Raw genomic sequence first — 22458 nt, 5'->3', positions numbered from 1 at the left:
CTCAAACTACACCATGAGTTAAATAATACATAAAATAAAAACTGTCTTTTGTAACACTGTTCTTTATTTTTAAAACGTCTAAAATGTATTGCTAAAATATAGATTATATATATTTTCTTCCACGCATATGAAAGCTGCAACTGAAAATATTCACACTTAAAAACTAGCAGGATATGCATGTGAGCATTCAAATACATCTATAGCCACACCCCTTGCGTGAATTTCGACAGCAAAACTTTGCCCTAAGATAAAATTCTAGGTGTGCTAAACAAAAGAAACCTTTACTTATAACATTTTTTTTTCTTCCAAAGGACAAAAAACATAATTTATGCTTACCTGATAAATTCCTTTCTTCTGTAGTGTGATCAGTCCACGGGTCATTACTTCTGGGATATTACTCCTCCCCAACAGGAAGTGCAAGAGGATTCACCCAGCAGAGTTGCATATAGCCCCTCCCCTCTACGTCACCCCCAGTCATTCGACCAAGGACAAACGAGAAAGGAGGAACCAAGGGTGTAGTGGTGACTGGAGTATAATTTAAAAATAAATACCTGCCTTAAAAACAGGGCGGGCCGTGGACTGATCACACTACAGAAGAAAGGAATTTATCAGGTAAGCATAAATTATGTTTTCTTCTGTTAAGTGTGATCAGTCCACGGGTCATCATTACTTCTGGGATACCAATACCAAAGCAAAAGTACACGGATGACGGGAGGGATAGGCAGGCTCTTTTATACAGAAGGAACCACTGCCTGAAGAACCTTTCTCCCAAAAATAGCCTCCGAGGAAGCAAATGTGTCAAATTTGTAAAATTTGGAAAAAGTATGAAGCGAAGACCAAGTTGCAGCCTTGCAAATCTGTTCAACAGAGGCCTCATTCTTGAAGGCCCAAGTGGAAGCCACAGCTCTAGTAGAATGGGCTGTAATTCTTTCAGGAGGCTGCTGTCCAGCAGTCTCATAAGCTAAACGTATTATACTACGAAGCCAAAAGGAAAGAGGTTGCCGAAGCCTTTTGACCTCTCCTCTGACCAGAGTACACGACAAACAGAGAAGACGTTTGTCGAAATTCCTTAGTTGCCTGTAAGTAAAATTTTAGTGCACGAACTACGTCCAGATTATGTAGTAATCGTTCCTTCTTTGAAGAAGGATTTGGACACAAAGAAGGAACCACAATCTCTTGATTGATATTCCTGTTAGTGACTACCTTGGGTAAGAACCCAGGTTTAGTACGCAGAACTACCTTATCCGAATGGAAAATCAAATAAGGAGAATCACAATGTAAGGCTGATAACTCAGAAACTCTTCGAGCCGAGGAAATAGCCATTAAAAATAGAACTTTCCAAGATAACAACTTTATATCAATGGAATGGAGGGGTTCAAACGGAACACCCTGTAAAACGTTTAGAACAAGATTTAAACTCCATGGTGGAGTAACAGTCTTAAACACAGGCTTAATCCTTGCTAAAGCCTGACAAAAAGCCTGAACGTCTGGCACTTCTGACAGACGTTTGTGTAACAGAATAGACAGAGCTGAGATCTGTCCCTTTAAAGAACTAGCAGATAAACCCTTTTCTAAACCTTCTTGTAGAAAAGACAATATCCTAGGAATCCTAATTTTACTCCAAGAGTAACCTTTGGATTCACACCAGTATAGGTATTTACGCCATATTTTGTGGTAAATCTTTCTGGTAACAGGCTTCCTAGCCTGTATTAAGGTGTCAATAACTGACTCAGAAAACCCACGTTTTGATAAAATCAAACGTTCAATTTCCAAGCAGTCAGCTTCAGAGAAGTTAGATTTTGATGTTTGAAAGGACCTTGTATCAGAAGGTCCTGTTTCAGAGGTAGAGACCAAGGTGGACAGGATGACATGTCCACCAGGTCTGCATACCAAGTCCTGCGTGGCCATGCAGGTGCTATCAGAATCACTGATGCTCTCTCCTGTTTGATTCTGGCAATCAATCGAGGAAGCATCGGGAAGGGTGGAAACACATAAGCCATCCTGAAGTCCCAAGGTGCTGTCAGGGCATCTATTAGGACTGCTCCTGGATCCCTGGATCTGGACCCGTAGCGAGGAAGCTTGGCGTTCTGTCGAGACGCCATGAGATCTATCTCTGGTTTGCCCCAACGTCGAAGTATTTGGGCAAAGACCTCCGGATGAAGTTCCCACTCCCCCGGATGAAAAGTCTGACGACTTAAGAAATCCGCCTCCCAGTTTTCCACTCCCGGGATGTGGATTGCTGACAGGTGGCAAGAGTGAGACTCTGCCCAGCGAATTATCTTTGATACTTCCATCATTGCTAGGGAGCTTCTTGTCCCTCCCTGATGGTTGATGTAAGCTACAGTCGTGATGTTGTCCGACTGAAACCTGATGAACTCCCGAGTTGTCAACTGGGGCCAGGCCAGAAGGGCATTGAGAACTGCTCTCAATTCCAGAATGTTTATTGGCAGGAGACTCTCCTCCTGACTCCATTGTCCCTGAGCCTTCAGAGAATTCCAGACGGCACCCCAACCTAGAAGGCTGGCGTCTGTTGTTACAATTGTCCAGTCTGGTCTGCTGAATGGCATCCCCCTGGACAGATGTGGCCGAGAAAGCCACCATAGAAGAGAATTTCTGGTCTCTTGATCCAGATTCAGAGAAGGGGACAAGTCTGAGTAATCCCCATTCCACTGACTCAGCATGCACAATTGCAGTGGTCTGAGGTGTAAGCGAGCAAATGGCACTATGTCCATTGCCGCTACCATTAAGCCGATTACCTCCATGCATTGAGCCACCGATGGGTGTTGAATGGAATGAAGGGTGCGGCAAGCACTTTGAAGTCTTGTTAACCTGTCTTCTGTCAGGTAAATCTTCATTTCTACAGAATCTATAAGAGTCCCCAGGAAGGGAACTCTTGTGAGTGGAACGAGTGAACTTTTCTTTTCGTTCACCTTCCATCCATGTGACCTTAGAAATGCCAGTACTAACTCTGTATGAGACTTGGCAGTTTGAAAGCTTGAAGCTTGTATCAGAATGTCGTCTAGGTAGGGAGCTACCGAAATTCCCCGCGGTCTTCGTACCGCCAGAAGAGCACCTAGAACCTTTGTGAAGATTCTTGGAGCTGTAGCCAATCCGAATGGAAGAGCTACAAACTGGTAATGCCTGTCTAGAAAGGCAAATCTTAGATACCGGTAATGATCTTTGTGAATCGGTATGTGAAGGTAAGCATCCTTTAAGTCCACTGTGGTCATGTACTGACCCTCTTGGATCATGGGTAAAATTGTCCGGATAGTCTCCATTTTGAATGATGGAACTCTTAGGAATTTGTTTAGGATCTTTAAATCCAGGATTGGTCTGAAAGTTCCTTCTTTTTTGGGAACCACAAACAGATTTGAGTAAAACCCTTTTCCCTGTTCCGACCGTGGAACTGGATGGATTACTCCCATTAACAAAAGTTCTTGTATGCAGCGTAGAAACGCTTCTTTCTTTGTTTGGTCTGTCGACAACCTTGACAGATGAAATCTCTCTCTTGGAGGAGAGTGTTTGAAGTCCAGAAGGTATCCCTGAGATATTATCTCTAGCGCCCAGGGATCCTGGACATCTCTTGCCCAAGCCTGGGCGAAGAGAGAAAGTCTGCCCCCCACAAGATCCGATCCCGGATCGGGGGCCCTCAATTCATGCTGTTTTAGTGGCAGCTGCAGGTTTCCTGGCCTGCTTGCCCTTGTTCCAGGACTGGTTAGGTCTCCAGCCTTGTCTGTAGCGAGCACCAGATCCTTCTTGTTTTGGAGTAGTGGAAGTTGATGATGCTCCTGCTTTGAAATTCCGAAAGGAACGAAAATTAGACTGTCTAGCCTTAGGTTTGGCTTTGTCTTGAGGAAGGGCGTGGCCCTTACCTCCTGTAATGTCAGCGATAATTTCTTTCAAACCAGGCCCAAATAAGGTCTGTCCTTTGAAAGGTATATTAAGTAATTTGGACTTAGAAGTTACATCAGCTGACCAGGATTTTAGCCACAGTGCTCTACGCGCTTGAATGGCGATCCATTGGATCTGAAAAGGCACAGCTATCCTCCACCGGGATAGTGGTACGCTTAGCTAAAGTAGAAACTGCTCCCTCCACCTTAGGGACAGTTTGCCATAAGTCCCGCGTGGTGGCGTCTATTGGAAACATCTTTCTAAATATCGGAGGGGGTGAGAACGGCACACCGGGTCTATCCCACTCCTTAGTAATAATTTCAGTTAGTCTCTTAGGTATAGGAAAAACGTCAGTACTTGTTGGTACAGCAAAATATTTATCCAACCTACACATTTTCTCTGGTATTGCAACTGTGTTACAATCATTCAGGGCCGCTAACACCTCCCCTAGTAAAACACGGAGGTTTTCCATCTTAAATTTAAAATTTGAAATATCTGAATCCAATCTGTTTGGATCAGAACCGTCAGCTGCAGAATGAAGCTCTCCGTCCTCATGTTCTGCCAGTTGTGACGCAGTATCTGACATGGCTCTAACATTATCAGCGCACTCTGTTCTCACCCCAGAGTGATCACGCTTGCCCCTTAGTTCTGGTAATTTAGCCAAAACCTCAGTCATAACAGTAGCCATATCTTGTAATGTTATTTGTAATGGCCGCCCAGATGTACTTGGCGTCGCCATATCGCGCACGTCCCGGGCGGGAGATGCAGGTACTGTCACGTGAGGCGAGTTAGTCGGCATAACTCTCCCCTCGTTGTTTGGTGAAATTTGTTCAATTTGTACAGATTGACTTTTATTTAATGTAGCATCAATACAGTTAGTACATAAATTTCTATTGGGCTCCACCTTGGCTTTAGTACAAATAGTACAGGTCTCATCTTCTGAATCAGACATGTTTAACAAACTAGCAAATAAACTTGCAATTTGGAAATACTATACAAGAAAAGTACAATGAAAAAAACGAACTGTGCTTGAAAAGCACTGAATATATATAACAGATGAAATCAATCAGCTTTGTAAAACCAAATGTAACTTAGCAAAGGCTTGTACCCAGTAGCAAGAAATAACCAACCCTGAGGTATAAAAAAGTTAAGAATAAACGTTTTTTATCACAGTCAACTACAATCTTACAGCTCTGTTAGATTACTTCCCTCAAATTAGCTTTGAAGATCCCTGGGTTCTGTAGAGATAAACCGGAACATGCAGGAAAAAACAATGCTTTGACTGAAATTTTTGATGCGTAGCAAAAAGCGCCAAAAAGGTCCCACCCCCTCACACACACAACAGTGAGAGAGATTAAGCAACTGTCATAATTAGATCCAGTAACTGCCAAGTGGAAAAATAGTGCCCAAACATTTTATTCACCCAGTACCTCAGAAAATGAAAACGATTTTACATTCCAGCAAAAACGTTTAACATAATTAAGAGTTATTAAAAAGCCTAATGTATTCTATTAAGCTAAAATCTTACATACACAGAGTAATTCCAGAGAAGTACCATTCTCCAGAATACTAAAATGTAAATTATACATACATGATATAATGTCGGTATGGCAGGATTTTCTCAGCAATTCCATTGTTAGAAATAAAAACTGCTACATACCTTTTTGCAGAATAAACTGCCCGCTGTCCCCTGATCTGAAGTTTACCTCTCCTCAGATGGCCGAGAAACAGCAATATGATCTTAACAACTCCGGCTAAAATCATAGGAAAAACTCTGGTAGATTCTTCTTCAAACTCTACCAGAGAAGTAATAACACACTCCGGTGCTATTAAAAAATAACAAACTTTTGATTGAAGAAATAAAACTAAATAAAATCACCATAGTCCTCTCACACATCCTATCTAGTCGTTGGGTGCAAGAGAATGACTGGGGGTGACGTAGAGGGGAGGGGCTATATGCAACTCTGCTGGGTGAATCCTCTTGCGCTTCCTGTTGGGGAGGAGTAATATCCCAGAAGTAATGATGACCCGTGGACTGATCACACTTAACAGAAGAAATCAGTCCAAGTATGATCAATTAACCACTGAAATACATAAGTCTGCATACAAAAGACATTATTCCAAAACATTCAATGTTTAGAATTCAAAGCAAAATGTACATGGCTAAGATTCTGCAGACAGATAAACTTGTTGTATTTGAGCACCTGCCCTACATTGATATGACCCATAAGTAAAAAGAAAATTTGAGACTTGCCGAAACATCATCCAATACACACACAAAAAAACACTGCAGTAACAGATATACCTTTCAGTCTAGGAAAAACAATTTATGTAAGAACTTACCTGATAAATTAATTTCTTTCACATTGGCAAGAGTCCATGAGCTAGTGACATATGAGATATACAACCTTAGGTAAAAACTTAAATGAGTTCTAAAATATTGATTGGTAATCTCGCCTTTTAAGATTTCCAAACCCCCTGTGCTGTCAGAGATCCCCAGACGGCTCCCCAACCTGAAAGAGGCCCATTAAACTAAACGCTAGTGATTTAACCACCACGTCAGAGAGTGTCGAACATTGGGATTTAAGGATATTAATTGCGATATCTTTGTATAATCCCTGCACCATTGATTCAGCATACAAAGCTGGAGAGGTCTCATGTGAAAACGAGCAAAAGGAATAGCGTCCGATGCTGCAGTCATGAGGCCTAAAACTTCCATGCACATAGCCACTGAAGGGAATGACTGAGACTGAAGGTGCCGACATGCTGCAACCAATTTTAAACGTCTCTTGTCTGTTAGAGTCATGGACACTGAATCTATCTGGAAACCTAAAAAGGTGACCCTTGTCTGAGGAATCAAGAAACTTTTTGGTAAATTGATCCTCCAACCATGTTTTCGAAGAAACAACATTAGTTGATTCATGTGAGATTCTGCAGAACGTAAAGACTGAGCTAGTACCAAGATATCGTCCAAATAAGGAAACACTGCAATACCCTGTTCTCTGATTACAGAGAGTAGGGCACCCAGAACCTTTGAAAAGATTCTTGGAGCTGTTGCTAGGCCAAATGGAAGAGCAACACATTGGTAATGCTTGTCTAGAAAAGAGAATCTCAGGAACTGATAATGTTCTGGATGAATCGGAATATGAAGGTAAGCATCCTGCAAGTCTATTGTAGACATATAATGTCCTTGCTGAACAAAAGGCAGAATAGTCCTTATAGTCACCATCTTGAAAGTTGGTACTCTTACATAACGATTCAAAATTTTCAGATCCAGAACTGGTCTGAATGAATTGTCTCTCTTTGGGACAATGAATAGATTTGAATAAAACCCCAGACCTTGTTCCCTAAAAGGAACCGGCATGATTACCCCTGAAACCTCCAGACCTGAAACACTTCAGGAAAGCCTGAGCTTTTACTGGATTTACTGGGATGACCACCTGTGAGAAAAAAATCTTCTCACAGGAGGTCTTACTCTGAATCCTATTCGGTACCCCTGAGAGACAATGCTCTGAATACATTGATTTTGGACAGAACTTGCCCAAACATCCTTGAAAAACCTTAAAGGGACATTATACACTAATTTTTTCTTTGCATAAATGTTTTGTAGATGATCTATTTATATAGCCCATAAAGTTTTTTTTTTTTTTAAATAAATGTATAGTTTTGCTTATTTTTAAATAACATTGCTCTGATTTTCAGACTCCTAACCAAGCCCCAAAGTTTTATGTGAATTCCATCAGCTACCTACTCCAGCTTGCTCCTGTTTGTGTAAAGGGTCTTTTCATATGCAAAAGGAGGAGGGGGGGGGGAGTGTCTTATTTGCCACTTGCCGTGGGCTTTCCTGCTACCTTTTCAACAGAGCCAAACTGTCAGATTCTAAGTAAGTTTTTAAACTGTTTTATACTGGATTTTTATATCGGTATCTGTGCATCTTATTCTTTATAGTAGTGTCTATTACATGCAGTTATATGAAAATGAGTGTATATTGTCCCTTTAATCTGCCCCCTACCAGCTGAGCTGGAATGAGGGCCGCACCTTCATGCAGACTTAGGGGCTGACTTGGTTTCTTAAAAGGCTTGGATTTATTCCAATTTGAGGAAGGCTTCCAATTTGAAACAGATTCCTTGGGGGAAGGATTAGGTTTTTGTTTCTTATTTTGACGAAAGGAACGAAAACGATTAGAAGTCTTAGATTTACCCTTAGGTTTTTTATCCTGAGGCAAAAAAAAAAAAAAAACTCCCTTCCCTCCAGTAAAAGTTGATATACCGTATTGTCCCGAGTATAGGCCGCACTTTTTCCCCCTAATGCAAGCCTTTAAATTAGGGATGCGGCCTATACTCTGGGTGTTACACAATTTGAAGCAGTTGGCTCTTTCCAGAGTATCCCGTCTGCCCGCCCCCCCACTGTGATGTCACACACACACGGAACTTGGCTGTACACATGCCGGCGCGCTGTAGGGATCCCTCACCGTCTCATCTTCACCACCTCTTGGAGCGCTTATGAATGCCATGGGTGAGGTATTCGAGTCTTGAATGTCATAAGGTGGGTCCCCAAGATCAACACTTGTATTACCAGCGTGTGACTAGGTGTGTGTAACTCGTGATTTTTGCATCAGTGTTGGATGTGGATTACATTGTGAGGATTTTTGCAGGGGGCAGAGTGAAAGGAGAGTGTGCCGCACAGGGAAACTTTGTGGAGGATTTCTTTTAATAACAGTGACGGTAGATTGTATAACTACACATGTACGGTATACCAGTATTTTTATGATCACTGAAATGGCCCTTATTAAGGATTAATACGGTAATACCGGTAAAACAAAATACAGTAAAAATAAAATCAAATACCGTAAAGTCAAGTCCCCAAGTACTGGTAAATGATTCTTTATTGCATGGTACGTTAAAAAACAGGATAAAAAAGGAATACTGGTTTAAAAAAACAGAATTTATGTTTACCTGATAAATTACTTTCTCCAACGGTGTGTCCGGTCCACGGCGTCATCCTTACTTGTGGGATATTCTCTTCCCCAACAGGAAATGGCAAAGAGCCCAGCAAAGCTGGTCACATGATCCCTCCTAGGCTCCGCCTACCCCAGTCATTCGACCGACGTTAAGGAGGAATATTTGCATAGGAGAAACCATATGGTACCGTGGTGACTGTAGTTAAAGAAAATAAATTATCAGACCTGATTAAAAAAACCAGGGCGGGCCGTGGACCGGACACACCGTTGGAGAAAGTAATTTATCAGGTAAACATAAATTCTGTTTTCTCCAACATAGGTGTGTCCGGTCCACGGCGTCATCCTTACTAGTGGGAACCAATACCAAAGCTTTAGGACACGGATGAAGGGAGGGAGCAAATCAGGTCACCTAAATGGAAGGCACCACGGCTTGCAAAACCTTTCTCCCAAAAATAGCCTCAGAAGAAGCAAAAGTATCAAACTTGTAAAATTTGGTAAAAGTGTGCAGTGAAGACCAAGTCGCTGCCCTACATATCTGATCAACAGAAGCCTCGTTCTTGAAGGCCCATGTGGAAGCCACAGCCCTAGTGGAATGAGCTGTGATTCTTTCGGGAGGCTGCCGTCCGGCAGTCTCGTAAGCCAATCTGATGATGCTTTTAATCCAAAAAGAGAGAGAGGTAGAAGTTGCTTTTTGACCTCTCCTTTTACCGGAATAAACAACAAACAAGGAAGATGTTTGTCTAAAATCCTTTGTAGCATCTAAATAGAATTTTAGAGCGCGAACAACATCCAAATTGTGCAACAAACGTTCCTTCTTTGAAACTGGTTTCGGACACAGAGAAGGTACGATAATCTCCTGGTTAATGTTTCTGTTAGAAACAACTTTTGGAAGAAAACCAGGCTTAGTACGTAAAACCACCTTATCTGCATGGAACACCAGATAAGGAGGAGAACACTGCAGAGCAGATAATTCTGAAACTCTTCTAGCAGAAGAAATTGCAACCAAAAACAAAACTTTCCAAGATAATAACTTAATATCAACGGAATGTAAGGGTTCAAACGGAACCCCCTGAAGAACTGAAAGAACTAAATTGAGACTCCAAGGAGGAGTCAAAGATTTGTAAACAGGCTTAATTCTAACCAGAGCCTGAACAAAGGCTTGAACATCTGGCACAGCTGCCAGCTTTTTGTGAAGTAACACAGACAAGGCAGAAATCTGTCCCTTCAGGGAACTTGCAGATAATCCTTTTTCCAATCCTTCTTGAAGGAAGGATAGAATCTTAGGAATCTTAACCTTATCCCAAGGGAATCCTTTAGATTCACACCAACAGATATATTTTTTCCAAATTTTGTGGTAAATCTTTCTAGTTACAGGCTTTCTGGCCTGAACAAGAGTATCGATAACAGAATCTGAGAACCCTCGCTTCGATAAGATCAAGCGTTCAATCTCCAAGCAGTCAGCTGGAGTGAAACCAGGTTCGGATGTTCGAACGGACCCTGAACAAGAAGGTCTCGTCTCAAAGGTAGCTTCCAAGGTGGAGCCGATGACATATTCACCAGATCTGCATACCAAGTCCTGCGTGGCCACGCAGGAGCTATCAAGATCACCGACGCCCTCTCCTGATTGATCCTGGCTACCAGCCTGGGGATGAGAGGAAACGGCGGGAACACATAAGCTAGTTTGAAGGTCCAAGGTGCTACTAGTGCATCCACTAGAGCCGCCTTGGGATCCCTGGATCTGGACCCGTAGCAAGGAACTTTGAAGTTCTGACGAGAGGCCATCAGGTCCATGTCTGGAATGCCCCACAGCTGAGTGACTTGGGCAAAGATTTCCGGATGGAGTTCCCACTCCCCCGGATGCAATGTCTGACGACTCAGAAAATCCGCTTCCCAATTTTCCACTCCTGGGATGTGGATAGCGGACAGGTGGCAGGAGTGAGACTCCGCCCACAGAATGATTTTGGTCACTTCTTCCATCGCTAGGGAACTCCTTGTTCCCCCCTGATGGTTGATGTACGCAACAGTTGTCATGTTGTCTGATTGAAACCGTATGAACTTGGCCCTCGCTAGCTGAGGCCAAGCCTTGAGAGCATTGAATATCGCTCTCAGTTCCAGAATATTTATCGGTAGAAGAGATTCTTCCCGAGACCAAAGACCCTGAGCTTTCAGGGATCCCCAGACCGCGCCCCAGCCCATCAGACTGGCGTCGGTCGTGACAATGACCCACTCTGGTCTGCGGAATGTCATTCCTTGTGACAGGTTGTCCAGGGACAGCCACCAACGGAGTGAGTCTCTGGTCCTCTGATTTACTTGTATCTTCGGAGACAAGTCTGTATAATCCCCATTCCACTGACTGAGCATGCACAGTTGTAATGGTCTTAGATGAATGCGCGCAAAAGGAACTATGTCCATTGCCGCTACCATCAACCCGATCACTTCCATGCACTGAGCTATGGAAGGAAGAGGAACGGAATGAAGTATCCGACAAGAGTCTAGAAGCTTTGTTTTTCTGGCCTCTGTCAGAAATATCCTCATTTCTAAGGAGTCTATTATTGTTCCCAAGAAGGGAACCCTTGTTGACGGAGATAGAGAACTCTTTTCCACGTTCACTTTCCATCCGTGAGATCTGAGAAAGGCCAGGACTATGTCCGTGTGAGCCTTTGCTTGAGGAAGGGACGACGCTTGAATCAGAATGTCGTCCAAGTAAGGTACTACAGCAATGCCCCTTGGTCTTAGCACAGCTAGAAGGGACCCTAGTACCTTTGTGAAAATCCTTGGAGCAGTGGCTAATCCGAAAGGAAGCGCCACGAACTGGTAATGCTTGTCCAGGAATGCGAACCTTAGGAACCGATGATGTTCCTTGTGGATAGGAATATGTAGATACGCATCCTTTAAATCCACCGTGGTCATGAATTGACCTTCCTGGATGGAAGGAAGAATAGTTCGAATGGTTTCCATCTTGAACGATGGAACCTTGAGAAACTTGTTTAAGATCTTGAGATCTAAGATTGGTCTGAACGTTCCCTCTTTTTTGGGAACTATGAACAGATTGGAGTAGAACCCCATCCCTTGTTCTCTTAATGGAACAGGATGAATCACTCCCATTTTTAACAGGTCTTTTACACAATGTAAGAATGCCTGTCTTTTTATGTGGTCTGAAGACAACTGAGACCTGTGGAACCTCCCCCTTGGGGGAAGTCCCTTGAATTCCAGAAGATAACCTTGGGAGACTATTTCTAGCGCCCAAGGATCCAGAACATCTCTTGCCCAAGCCTGAGCGAAGAGAGAGAGTCTGCCCCCCACCAGATCCGGTCCCGGATCGGGGGCCAACATTTCATGCTGTCTTGGTAGCAGTGGCAGGCTTCTTGGCCTGCTTTCCCTTGTTCCAGCCTTGCATTGGTCTCCAAGCTGGCTTGGCTTGAGAAGAATTACCCTCTTGCTTAGAGGACGTAGCACCTTGGGCTGGTCCGTTTCTACGAAAGGGACGAAAATTAGGTTTATTTTTGGCCTTGAAAGGCCGATCCTGAGGAAGGGCGTGGCCCTTACCCCCAGTGATATCAGAGATAATCTCTTTCAAGTCAGGGCCAAACAGCGTTTTCCCCTTGAAAGGAATGTTAAGTAGCTTGTTCTTGGAAGACGCATCAGCCGACCAAGATTTCAACCAAAGCGCTCTGCGCGCCACAATAGCAAACCCAGAATTCTTAGCCGCTAACCTAGCCAATTGCAAAGTGGCGTCTAGGGTGAAAGAATTAGCCAATTTGAGAGCATTGATTCTGTCCATAATCTCCTCCAAAGGAGGAGAATCACTATCGACCGCCTTTATCAGATCATCAAACCAGAAACATGCGGCTGTAGCGACAGGGACAATGCATGAAATAGGTTGTAGAAGGTAACCTTGCTGAACAAAGATCTTTTTAAGCAAACCTTCTAATTTTTTATCCATAGGATCTTTGAAAGCACAACTATCCTCTATGGGTATAGTGGTGCGTTTGTTTAAAGTGGAAACCGCTCCCTCGACCTTGGGGACTGTCTGCCATAAGTCCTTTCTGGGGTCGACCATAGGAAACAATTTTTTAAATATGGGGGGAGGGACGAAAGGAATACCGGGCCTTTCCCATTCTTTATCAACAATGTCCGCCACCCGCTTGGGTATAGGAAAAGCTTCTGGGAGCCCCGGCACCTCTAGGAACTTGTCCATTTTACATAGTTTCTCTGGGATGACCAACTTGTCACAATCATCCAGAGTAGATAATACCTCCTTAAGCAGAATGCGGAGATGTTCCAACTTAAATTTAAATGCAATCACATCAGGTTCAGCCTGTTGAGAAATGTTTCTAGAATCACTAATTTCTCCCTCAGACAAAACCTCCCTGGCCCCATCAGACTGGGTTAGGGGCCCTTCAGAAATATTATCAGCGTCGTCATGCTCTACAGTATCTAAAACAGAGCAGCCGCGCTTACGCTGATAAGTGTTCATTTTGGCTAAAATGTTTTTGACAGAATTATCCATTACAGCCGTTAATTGTTGCATAGTAAGGAGTATTGGCGCGCTAGATGTACTAGGGGCCTCCTGAGTGGGCAAGACTCGTGTAGACGAAGGAGGGAATGATGCAGTACCATGCTTACTCCCCTCACTTGAGGAATCATCTTGGGCATCATTGTCATTATCACATAAATCACATTTATTTAAATGAATAGGAATTCTGGCTTCCCCACATTCAGAACACAGTCTATCTGGTAGTTCAGACATGTTAAACAGGCATAAACTTGATAACAAAGTACAAAAAACGTTTTAAAATAAAACCGTTACTGTCACTTTAAATATTAAACTGAACACACTTTATTACTGCAATTGCGAAAAAACATGAAGGAATTGTTCAAAATTCACCAAATTTTCACCACAGTGTCTTAAAGCCTTAAAAGTATTGCACACCAAATTTGGAAGCTTTAACCCATAAAATAACGGAACCGGAGCCGTTTTTAACTTTAACCCCTTTACAGTCCCTGGTATCTGCTTTGCTGAGACCCAACCAAACCCAAAAGGGGAATACGATACCAAATGACGCCTTCAGAAAGTCTTTTCTAAGTATCAGAGCTCCTCTCACATGCGACTGCATGCCATGCCTCTCAAAAACAAGTGCGCAACACCGGCGCGAAAATGAGGCTCTGCTTATGCTTTGGGAAAGCCCCTAAAGAATAAGGTGTCTAATACAGTGCCTGCCGATATCAATATATCAAAATACCCAGATAAAATGATTCCTCAAGGCTAAATATGTGTTAATAATGAATCGATTTAGCCCAAGAAAAGTCTACAGTCTTAATAAGCCCTTGTGAAGCCCTTATTTACGATCGTAATAAACATGGCTTACCGGATCCCATAGGGAAAATGACAGCTTCCAGCATTACATCGTCTTGTTAGAATGTGTCATACCTCAAGCAGCAAGAGACTGCACACTGTTCCCCCAACTGAAGTTAATTGCTCTCAACAGTCCTGTGTGGAACAGCCATGGATTTTAGTGACGGTTGCTAAAATCATTTTCCTCATACAAACAGAAATCTTCATCTCTTTTCTGTTTCTGAGTAAATAGTACATACCAGCACTATTTCAAAATAACAAACTCTTGATTGAATAATAAAAAACTACAGTTAAACACTAAAAAACTCTAAGCCATCTCCGTGGAGATGTTGCCTGTACAACGGCAAAGAGAATGACTGGGGTAGGCGGAGCCTAGGAGGGATCATGTGACCAGCTTTGCTGGGCTCTTTGCCATTTCCTGTTGGGGAAGAGAATATCCCACAAGTAAGGATGACGCCGTGGACCGGACACACCTATGTTGGAGAAAAGTCTTCCTTTTTTTTGTATCCTGTTTTTTTCAAGCACCATGGAATAAAGAATCATTTTTACAGTATACTGTATTCTACTTTGAGTTTCTTCTTTTTTTTTTACCAGAGTGGATATTGGCAGCCTGTGTAATGTAATTTCTTTAAAATGGCACCAAACTTTAAGGGTGCGGCTTTTAATCAGGTGCGGCCTATACTCGGGACAATACGGTAATAGAATCCAACTGAGAACCAAATAAATTATTACCTTGGAAAGAGAGAGATAGTAATCTAGACTTAGATGTCATATCAGCATTCCAAGATTTAAGCCACAAAGATCTTCTAGCTAAAATAGCTAAAGACATGGATCGAACATCAATTTTGATAATATCAAAAATTGCACCACAAATAAAATGATTAGCATGTTGTAGTAAACGAACAATGCTATACAAGTCAGAATCCAATTCTTGTTGCACTAAATTTTCCAACCAAAAAGTTGAACAAGCTGCAACATCAGCCAAAGAAATTGCAGGCCTAAGAAGATGACCTGAATATAAATAGGCTTTCCTTAGATAAGATTCAAGCTTCCTAGCTAAAAGGATCTTTAAAGGAAGTACTATCTTCCATAGGAATAGTGGTTCGTTTAGCAAGAGTAGAAATATCCCCATCAACTTTAAGGATCTTTTCTCAAAACTCTATTGAAATTGCTGATAAAGGATACAATTTTTTAAACCTTTCAGAAGGATTAAAAGGAGTACCCGGCTTATTCCATTCCTTAGAAATCATATCAGAAATAGCATCAGGAATAGGAAAAACCTCTGGAGTAACCACAGGAGGTTTAAAAACAGGATTTAAACGTTTACTGGTTTTAATATGAAGAGGACTAGCTTTCTAAATATCTAAAGTAATTAACACTTTATTTTAACAAAGAACTCATATACTCCATTTGAAATAAATAAGTAGATTGGTCAGTGTCAATTTCTGAGGAAGGATCTTCCGAATCAGATATATCCTCATCAGAAGTGGATAATTCATTATGTTGTCGGTCATTTGAAATTTCATCAACTTTATGAGAAGTTTTAAAAGACCTTACGCTTATTAGAAGGCTGAAATGCAGACAAAGCCTTCTGAATAGAATCAGTAACAAATTCTTTAAAATTCATAGGTATATCAAGTACATTAAAAGTTGAAGGAACTGCAACCGGCAATGTACTATTACTGATGGACACACTATCTGCATGTAAAAGTTTATCATGGCAACTAATACAAATGACAAAAAAAAATTTTGGCGCCAACAATGTCCGGAAATGACACACTCGCGTCACTAATGACACAACCCTGTGTGAAACCTCTGCGTCAATTAAGACGCCGGAAATGACGAACATGCGTCAACGGACGTGCCTTTCGCTCCAAAAAATTCTCGTGCCAAGAATGACGCAATAAAGTGTAGCATTTGGCGCACCCGCAAGCCTAAGTCAGCCCGCAATTTGAATCAAAATAGTCAATTGAAAAAAGGACTAAACCCTAGGTAAGAAAAATATTTCTTAATATTGGCTTTCCTCAAATAAACTGACAATCTGCAAAAGGAAATACATGAACCTGACTCATGGCAAATATAAGTACAATACATATATTTAGAACTTTATATAAATACATAAAGTGACAAAACCATAGCTGAGGTGTCTTAAGTAATAAAAAACAGAATTTATGTTTACCTGATAAATTACTTTCTCCAACGGTGTGTCCGGTCCACGGCGTCATCCTTACTTGTGGGATATTCTCTTCCCCAACAGGAAATGGCAAAGAGCCCAGCAAAGCTGGTCACATGATCCCTCCTAGGCTCCGCCTACCCCAGTCATTCGACCGACGTTAAGGAGGAATATTTGCATAGGAGAAACCATATGATACCGTGGTGACTGTAGTTAAAGAAAATAAATTATCAGACCTGATTAAAAAAAAACCAGGGCGGGCCGTGGACCGGACACACCGTTGGAGAAAGTAATTTATCAGGTAAACATAAATTCTGTTTTCTCCAACATAGGTGTGTCCGGTCCACGGCGTCATCCTTACTTGTGGAAACCAATACCAAAGCTTTAGGACACGGATGAAGGGAGGGAGCAAATCAGGTCACCTAAATGGAAGGCACCACGGCTTGCAAAACCTTTCTCCCAAAAAAATAGCCTCAGAAGAAGCAAAAGTATCAAACTTGTAAAATTTGGTAAAAGTGTGCAGTGAAGACCAAGTCGCTGCCCTACATATCTGATCAACAGAAGCCTCGTTCTTGAAGGCCCATGTGGAAGCCACAGCCCTAGTGGAATGAGCTGTGATTCTTTCAGGAGGCTGCCGTCCGGCAGTCTCGTAAGCCAATCTGATGATGCTTTTAATCCAAAAAGAGAGAGAGGTAGAAGTTGCTTTTTGACCTCTCCTGTTACCAGAATAAACAACAAACAAGGAAGATGTTTGTCTAAAATCCTTTGTAGCATCTAAATAGAATTTTAGAGCGCGAACAACATCCAAATTGTGCAACAAACGTTCCTTCTTCGATTTCGGACACAAAGAAGGCACGACTATCTCCTGGTTAATGTTTTTGTTAGAAACAACTTTTGGAAGAAAACCAGGTTTAGTACGTAAAACCACCTTATCTGCATGGAACACCAGATAAGGAGGAGAACACTGCAGAGCAGATAATTCTGAAACTCTTCTAGCAGAAGAAATTGCAGCCAAAAACAAAACTTTCCAAGATAATAACTTAATATCAACGGAATGTAAGGGTTCAAACGGAACCCCCTGAAGAACTGAAAGAACTAAGTTGAGACTCCAAGGAGGAGTCAAAGGTTTGTAAACAGGCTTGATTCTAACCAGAGCCTGAACAAAGGCTTGAACATCTGGCACAGCTGCCAGCTTTTTGTGAAGTAACACAGACAAGGCAGAAATCTGTCCCTTCAAGGAACTTGCAGATAATCCTTTCTCCAATCCTTCTTGAAGAAAGGATAGAATCCTAGGAATCTTTACCTTGTCCCAAGGGAATCCTTTAGATTCACACCAACAGATATATTTTTTCCATATTTTGTGGTAAATTTTTCTAGTTACAGGCTTTCTGGCCTGAACAAGAGTATCAATAACAGAATCTGAGAACCCTCGCTTTGATAAGATCAAGCGTTCAATCTCCAAGCAGTCAGCTGGAGTAGGACCAGATTCGGATGTTCGAACGGACCTTGAACAAGAAGGTCTCGTCTCAAAGGTAGCTTCCATGGTGGAGCCGATGACATATTCACCAGATCTGCCTACCAAGTCCTGCGTGGCCACGCAGGAGCTATCAAGATCACCGACGCCCTCTCCTGATTGATCCTGGCTGCCAGCCTGGGGATGAGAGGAGACGGCGGGAATACATAAGCTAGGTTGAAGGTCCAAGGTGCTACTAGTGCATCTACTAGAGTCGCCTTGGGATCCCTGGATCTGGACCCGTAGCAAGGAACCTTGAAGTTCCGACGAGAGGCCATCAGATCCATGTCTGGAATGCCTCACAGTTGAGTGATTTGGGCAAAGATTTCCGGATGGAGTTCCCACTCCCCCGGATGCAATGTCTGACGACTCAGAAAATCCGCTTCCCAATTTTCCACTCCTGGGATGTGGATTGCAGACAGGTGGCAGGAGCGAGTCTCCGCCCATTGAATGATTTTGGTCACTTCTTCCATCGCCAGGGAACTCCTTGTTCCCCCCTGATGGTTGATGTACGCAACAGTCGTCATATTGTCTGATTGAAACCGTATGAACTTGGCCCTCGCTAGCTGAGGCCAAGCCTTGAGAGCATTGAATATCGCTCTCAGTTCCAGAATATTTATCGGTAGAAGAGATTCTTCCCGAGACCAAAGACCCTGAGCTTTCAGGGATCCCCAGACCGCGCCCCAGCCCATCAGACTGGCGTCGGTCGTGACAATGACCCACTCTGGTCTGCGGAAGGTCACCCCTTGTGACAGGTTGTCCAGGGACAGCCACCAACGGAGTGAGTCTCTGGTCCTCTGATTTACTTGTATCTTCGGAGACAAGTCTGTGTAGTCCCCATTCCACTGACTGAGCATACACAAAAAACGTTTTAAAATAAAACCGTTACTGTCACTTTAAATTTTAAACTGAACACACTTTATTACTGCAATTGCGAAAAAGTATGAAGGAATTGTTCAAAATTCACCAAAATTTCACCACAGTGTCTTAAAGCCTTAAAAGTATTGCACACCAAATTTGGAAGCTTTAACCCTTAAAATAACGGAACCGGAGCCGTTTTTATATTTAACCCCTTTACAGTCCCTGGAATCTGCTTTGCTGAGACCCAACCAAGCCCAAAGGGGAATACGATACCAAATGATGCCTTCAGAAAGACTTTTCTATGTATCAGAGCTCCACACACATGCAGCTGCATGTCATGCTGTTCTTAAAAACAAGTGCGCCATACCGGCGCGAAAATGAGGCTCTGACTATGATTAGGGAAAGCCCCTATAGAATAAAGTGTCTAAAACAGTGCCTGCCGATATTATTTTACAAAAAATACCCAGATTAAATGATTCCTCAAGGCTAAATATGTGTAAATATGATCGATTTAGCCCAGAAAATGTCTACAGTCTTAATAAGCCCTTGTGAAGCCCTTATTTACTGTCTGAATAAAAATGGCTTACCGGATCCCATAGGGAAAATGACAGCTTCCAGCATTACATCGTCTTGTTAGAATGTGTCATACCTCAAGCAGCAAAAGACTGCTCACTGTTCCCCCAACTGAAGTTAATTCCTCTCAACAGTCCTGTGTGGAACAGCCATGGATTTTAGTAACGGTTGCTAAAATCATTTTCCTCATACAAACAGAAATCTTCATCTCTTTTCTGTTTCAGAGTAAATAGTACATACCAGCACTATTTTAAAATAAACTCTTGATTGAATAATAAAAACTACAGTTAAACACTAAAAAACTCTAAGCCATCTCCTTGGAGATGTTGCCTGTACAACGGCAAAGAGAATGACTGGGGTAGGCGGAGCCTAGGAGGGATCATGTGACCAGCTTTGCTGGGCTCTTTGCCATTTCCTGTTGGGGAAGAGAATATCCCACAAGTAAGGATGACGCCGTGGACCGGACACACCTATGTTGGAGAAACATACTTACCCAAAGACACCCATCCACATATAGCAGATAGCCAAACCAGTACTGAAACAGTTATCAGTAGAGGTAATGGTATATGAGAGTATATCGTTGATCTGAAAAGGGAGGTAGGAGATGAATCTCTACGACCGATAAAAGAGAACCTATGAAAAAGACCCCGGGTAGGAAAATCATTGCATTCAATAGGTGATACTCTCCACGTCCCTCGCTGTACTATGAGAGGAATCGGGCTTCAAAATGCTGAGAAGCGCATGTCTACGTAGAAATCTGAGCACAAACTTCACCACCTCCATAGGAGGCAAAGTTTGTAAAAACTGAATTGTGGGTGTGGTGAGGGGTGTATTTATAGGCATTTTGAGGTTTGGGAAACTTTGCCCCTCCTGGTAGGATTGTATATCCCATACGTCACTAGCTCATGGAGTCTTGCAACTTACATGAAAGAAATAAGTCTTTCCTTGCTTTATCATAGTTAAGGTTTCCTTTGACTAAATTATTTTCTATGTGCTTAAAAAAAGAAAAAAAATTGTATCGCTTACTTAGCTGATCAACCTTAAAGTGAATGTAAACTTTGATGAACCAGTGCCCGGTTTTTAATAATCCTATTAAAAACAGGGGCACTTTCATTCACGCTTTAGATTTCACTGGTTTTGTTAAAATACTTACTTTTTCTTTGTGAAAGCAGCTCTAGCGCTTCCCCCGCCCGTCGCAAGCCTCTTCCTACATCAGAAATGTCGATCCCGGACTTCCTCCAATCAGGGTGTTGCTTTAGGCAATAATTCCCCGGGTGATTGGAGGATGGCGGAATTGTCATTGCTGACGTATGAAGAGGCTTGTGAAGGGGCTATAGAAGTGTTGGAGCCGCTTTCAAGAAAAGGTATTTTAACAAAACCAGTGAAATGTAAAGTCTGATGAATGAAAGTGCCCGTTTTTAATAGGATTTTTAAAAACCAGGCACTCATTACGAAAACTTTACATTTACTGAACGCCATGTCAAATATATGTATAAACAATGCATGAAAAAAAAAAAAACCCTAAAAAAAAAAAAAAATTACTGTGTAGTGGCAGTTACCAACCTAAAAAGAATTCTGAAAAGTTGTCTCAGGTACATGTAGTCTGGTGCCTCCTCAAAACGTAAGCCTCGACAGTAGTTGAGATACATAGCAAATTCTGCTGGAAATCCCTTTAAAGAAAGAAAAAAATAAATTAAAAAAAAATGTATGCTTAGCTGATAAATATAAGGATATAGAGTCCACAACGTCAATTACTAGTGGGACTCCTGGCCAGCAGGAGGCGGCAAAGAACACCACAGCAAAGCTGCCAAGTGTCACTCCCCTACCCATAATCCCCAGTCATTCGACTGAAGGGAAATGGAAAAGGAATAACACAATAGGTGTAGAGGTGCCTAATGTGTAGTCAAAAATAACTGTCTTAAGGGTGGGGTTGTGGACTCTCCATATCCGGAAAGAAAAGTTATCTGGTAAGCATACATTTTGTTTTCTTTCCTAAGATTTGGAGAGCTCACAACGTCATCAATTACTAGTGGGAAACAATACCCAACCAAGCTAGAGGACACAGAATAACGAGGGAGAACATGAGGAAGACCTAAACAGAAGGCGCTTGAAGAACCTTTCTCCCAAAAGAAGCCTCAGCCGAGGCAAAAGTATCAAAACTTGTAAAATTTGGAAAAAGTATGCAGAGAGGACCAAGTTGCAGTTTTGCAAATCTATTCCACAGAAGCTTCATTTTTGAAAGCCCAAGAAGGAGACAGCCCTTGTGGAATGAGCTGTAATTCTCTCAGGAGGCTGCTGACCAGCAGTCTCATAAGCAAAACTAATAACACTTCTCAACCAGAGGGAAAGAGAAGTAGCAGTACCTTCTGACCTTTATGTTTTCCTGAGAAACAAACAGGGCAGAAGACTGGGGAAAATCCTTAATCGCCTTTAAGTAGAATTTTAAAGCACGCACAACATCCAAGTTGTGCAACAGACGTTCCTTATGAGGAGAATATTGGGACAGAGAGAAGGAACGATTTCCTGATTATTTCTATCTGAAACCACTTTAGAAAGAAAACCCATCTTAGTATGAAGAACTGCCTTATTAGCATGAAAGAGATGGTAAGGTGAATCACACTGCAATGCTGAGCATTCCAAGACTCTCCGAGCAGAAGAAATAGCAAGAAGAAACCAAACCTTCCAAGATAACCACTTAAAGGGACACTGAACCCAAATTTTCTCTTTTGTGATTTAGATAGAGCATGACATTTTAAGCAACTTTCTAATTTACTCCTATTATCAATTTTTCTTCATTCTCTTGGTATCTTTATTTGAAATGCAAGAATGTAAGTTTAGATGCCGGACAATTTTTGGAGAACAACCTGTGTTCTTGCTGATTGGTGGATAAATTCAGCCACCAATAAAAGTGCTGTCCAGAGGGCTGAACCAAAAAAAAACAAAAAAAAACACGCTTGGATGCCTTTTTCAAATAAAGATATCAAGAGAATGAAGTAATATTGATAATAGGAGTAAATTAGAAAGTTGCTTAAAATTTCATGCTCTCTCTCAATCACGAAAAAATAATTTGGGTTCAGTGTCCCTTTAATATCTATGGAATGCATTGGCTCAATTGGAGCCTGCTGCAAAAC

The 22458-nt window shown here is 42.1% G+C and overlaps 1 protein-coding gene across 4 annotated transcripts in view; it reads right to left on the bottom strand.

Annotated features, from left to right (window-relative positions):
* CSNK1A1 (casein kinase 1 alpha 1) overlaps nucleotides 1-22458 on the bottom strand; it is a 173530-nt gene that overhangs the window by 41078 nt on the left and 109994 nt on the right. For all 4 annotated transcript variants that reach the window (XM_053717101.1, XM_053717100.1, XM_053717102.1 and 1 more), the window contains one exon: nucleotides 20891-20997. In XM_053717101.1, the coding sequence (XP_053573076.1) occupies nucleotides 20891-20997 (107 nt within the window). The remainder of the gene's footprint in view (nucleotides 1-20890; nucleotides 20998-22458) is intronic.

This window comes from Bombina bombina, chromosome 6 (assembly GCF_027579735.1).
Source record: "Bombina bombina isolate aBomBom1 chromosome 6, aBomBom1.pri, whole genome shotgun sequence".
Lineage (NCBI taxonomy): Eukaryota > Metazoa > Chordata > Amphibia > Anura > Bombinatoridae > Bombina > Bombina bombina.
This window is presented reverse-complemented; position numbering and strand designations above follow the sequence as displayed.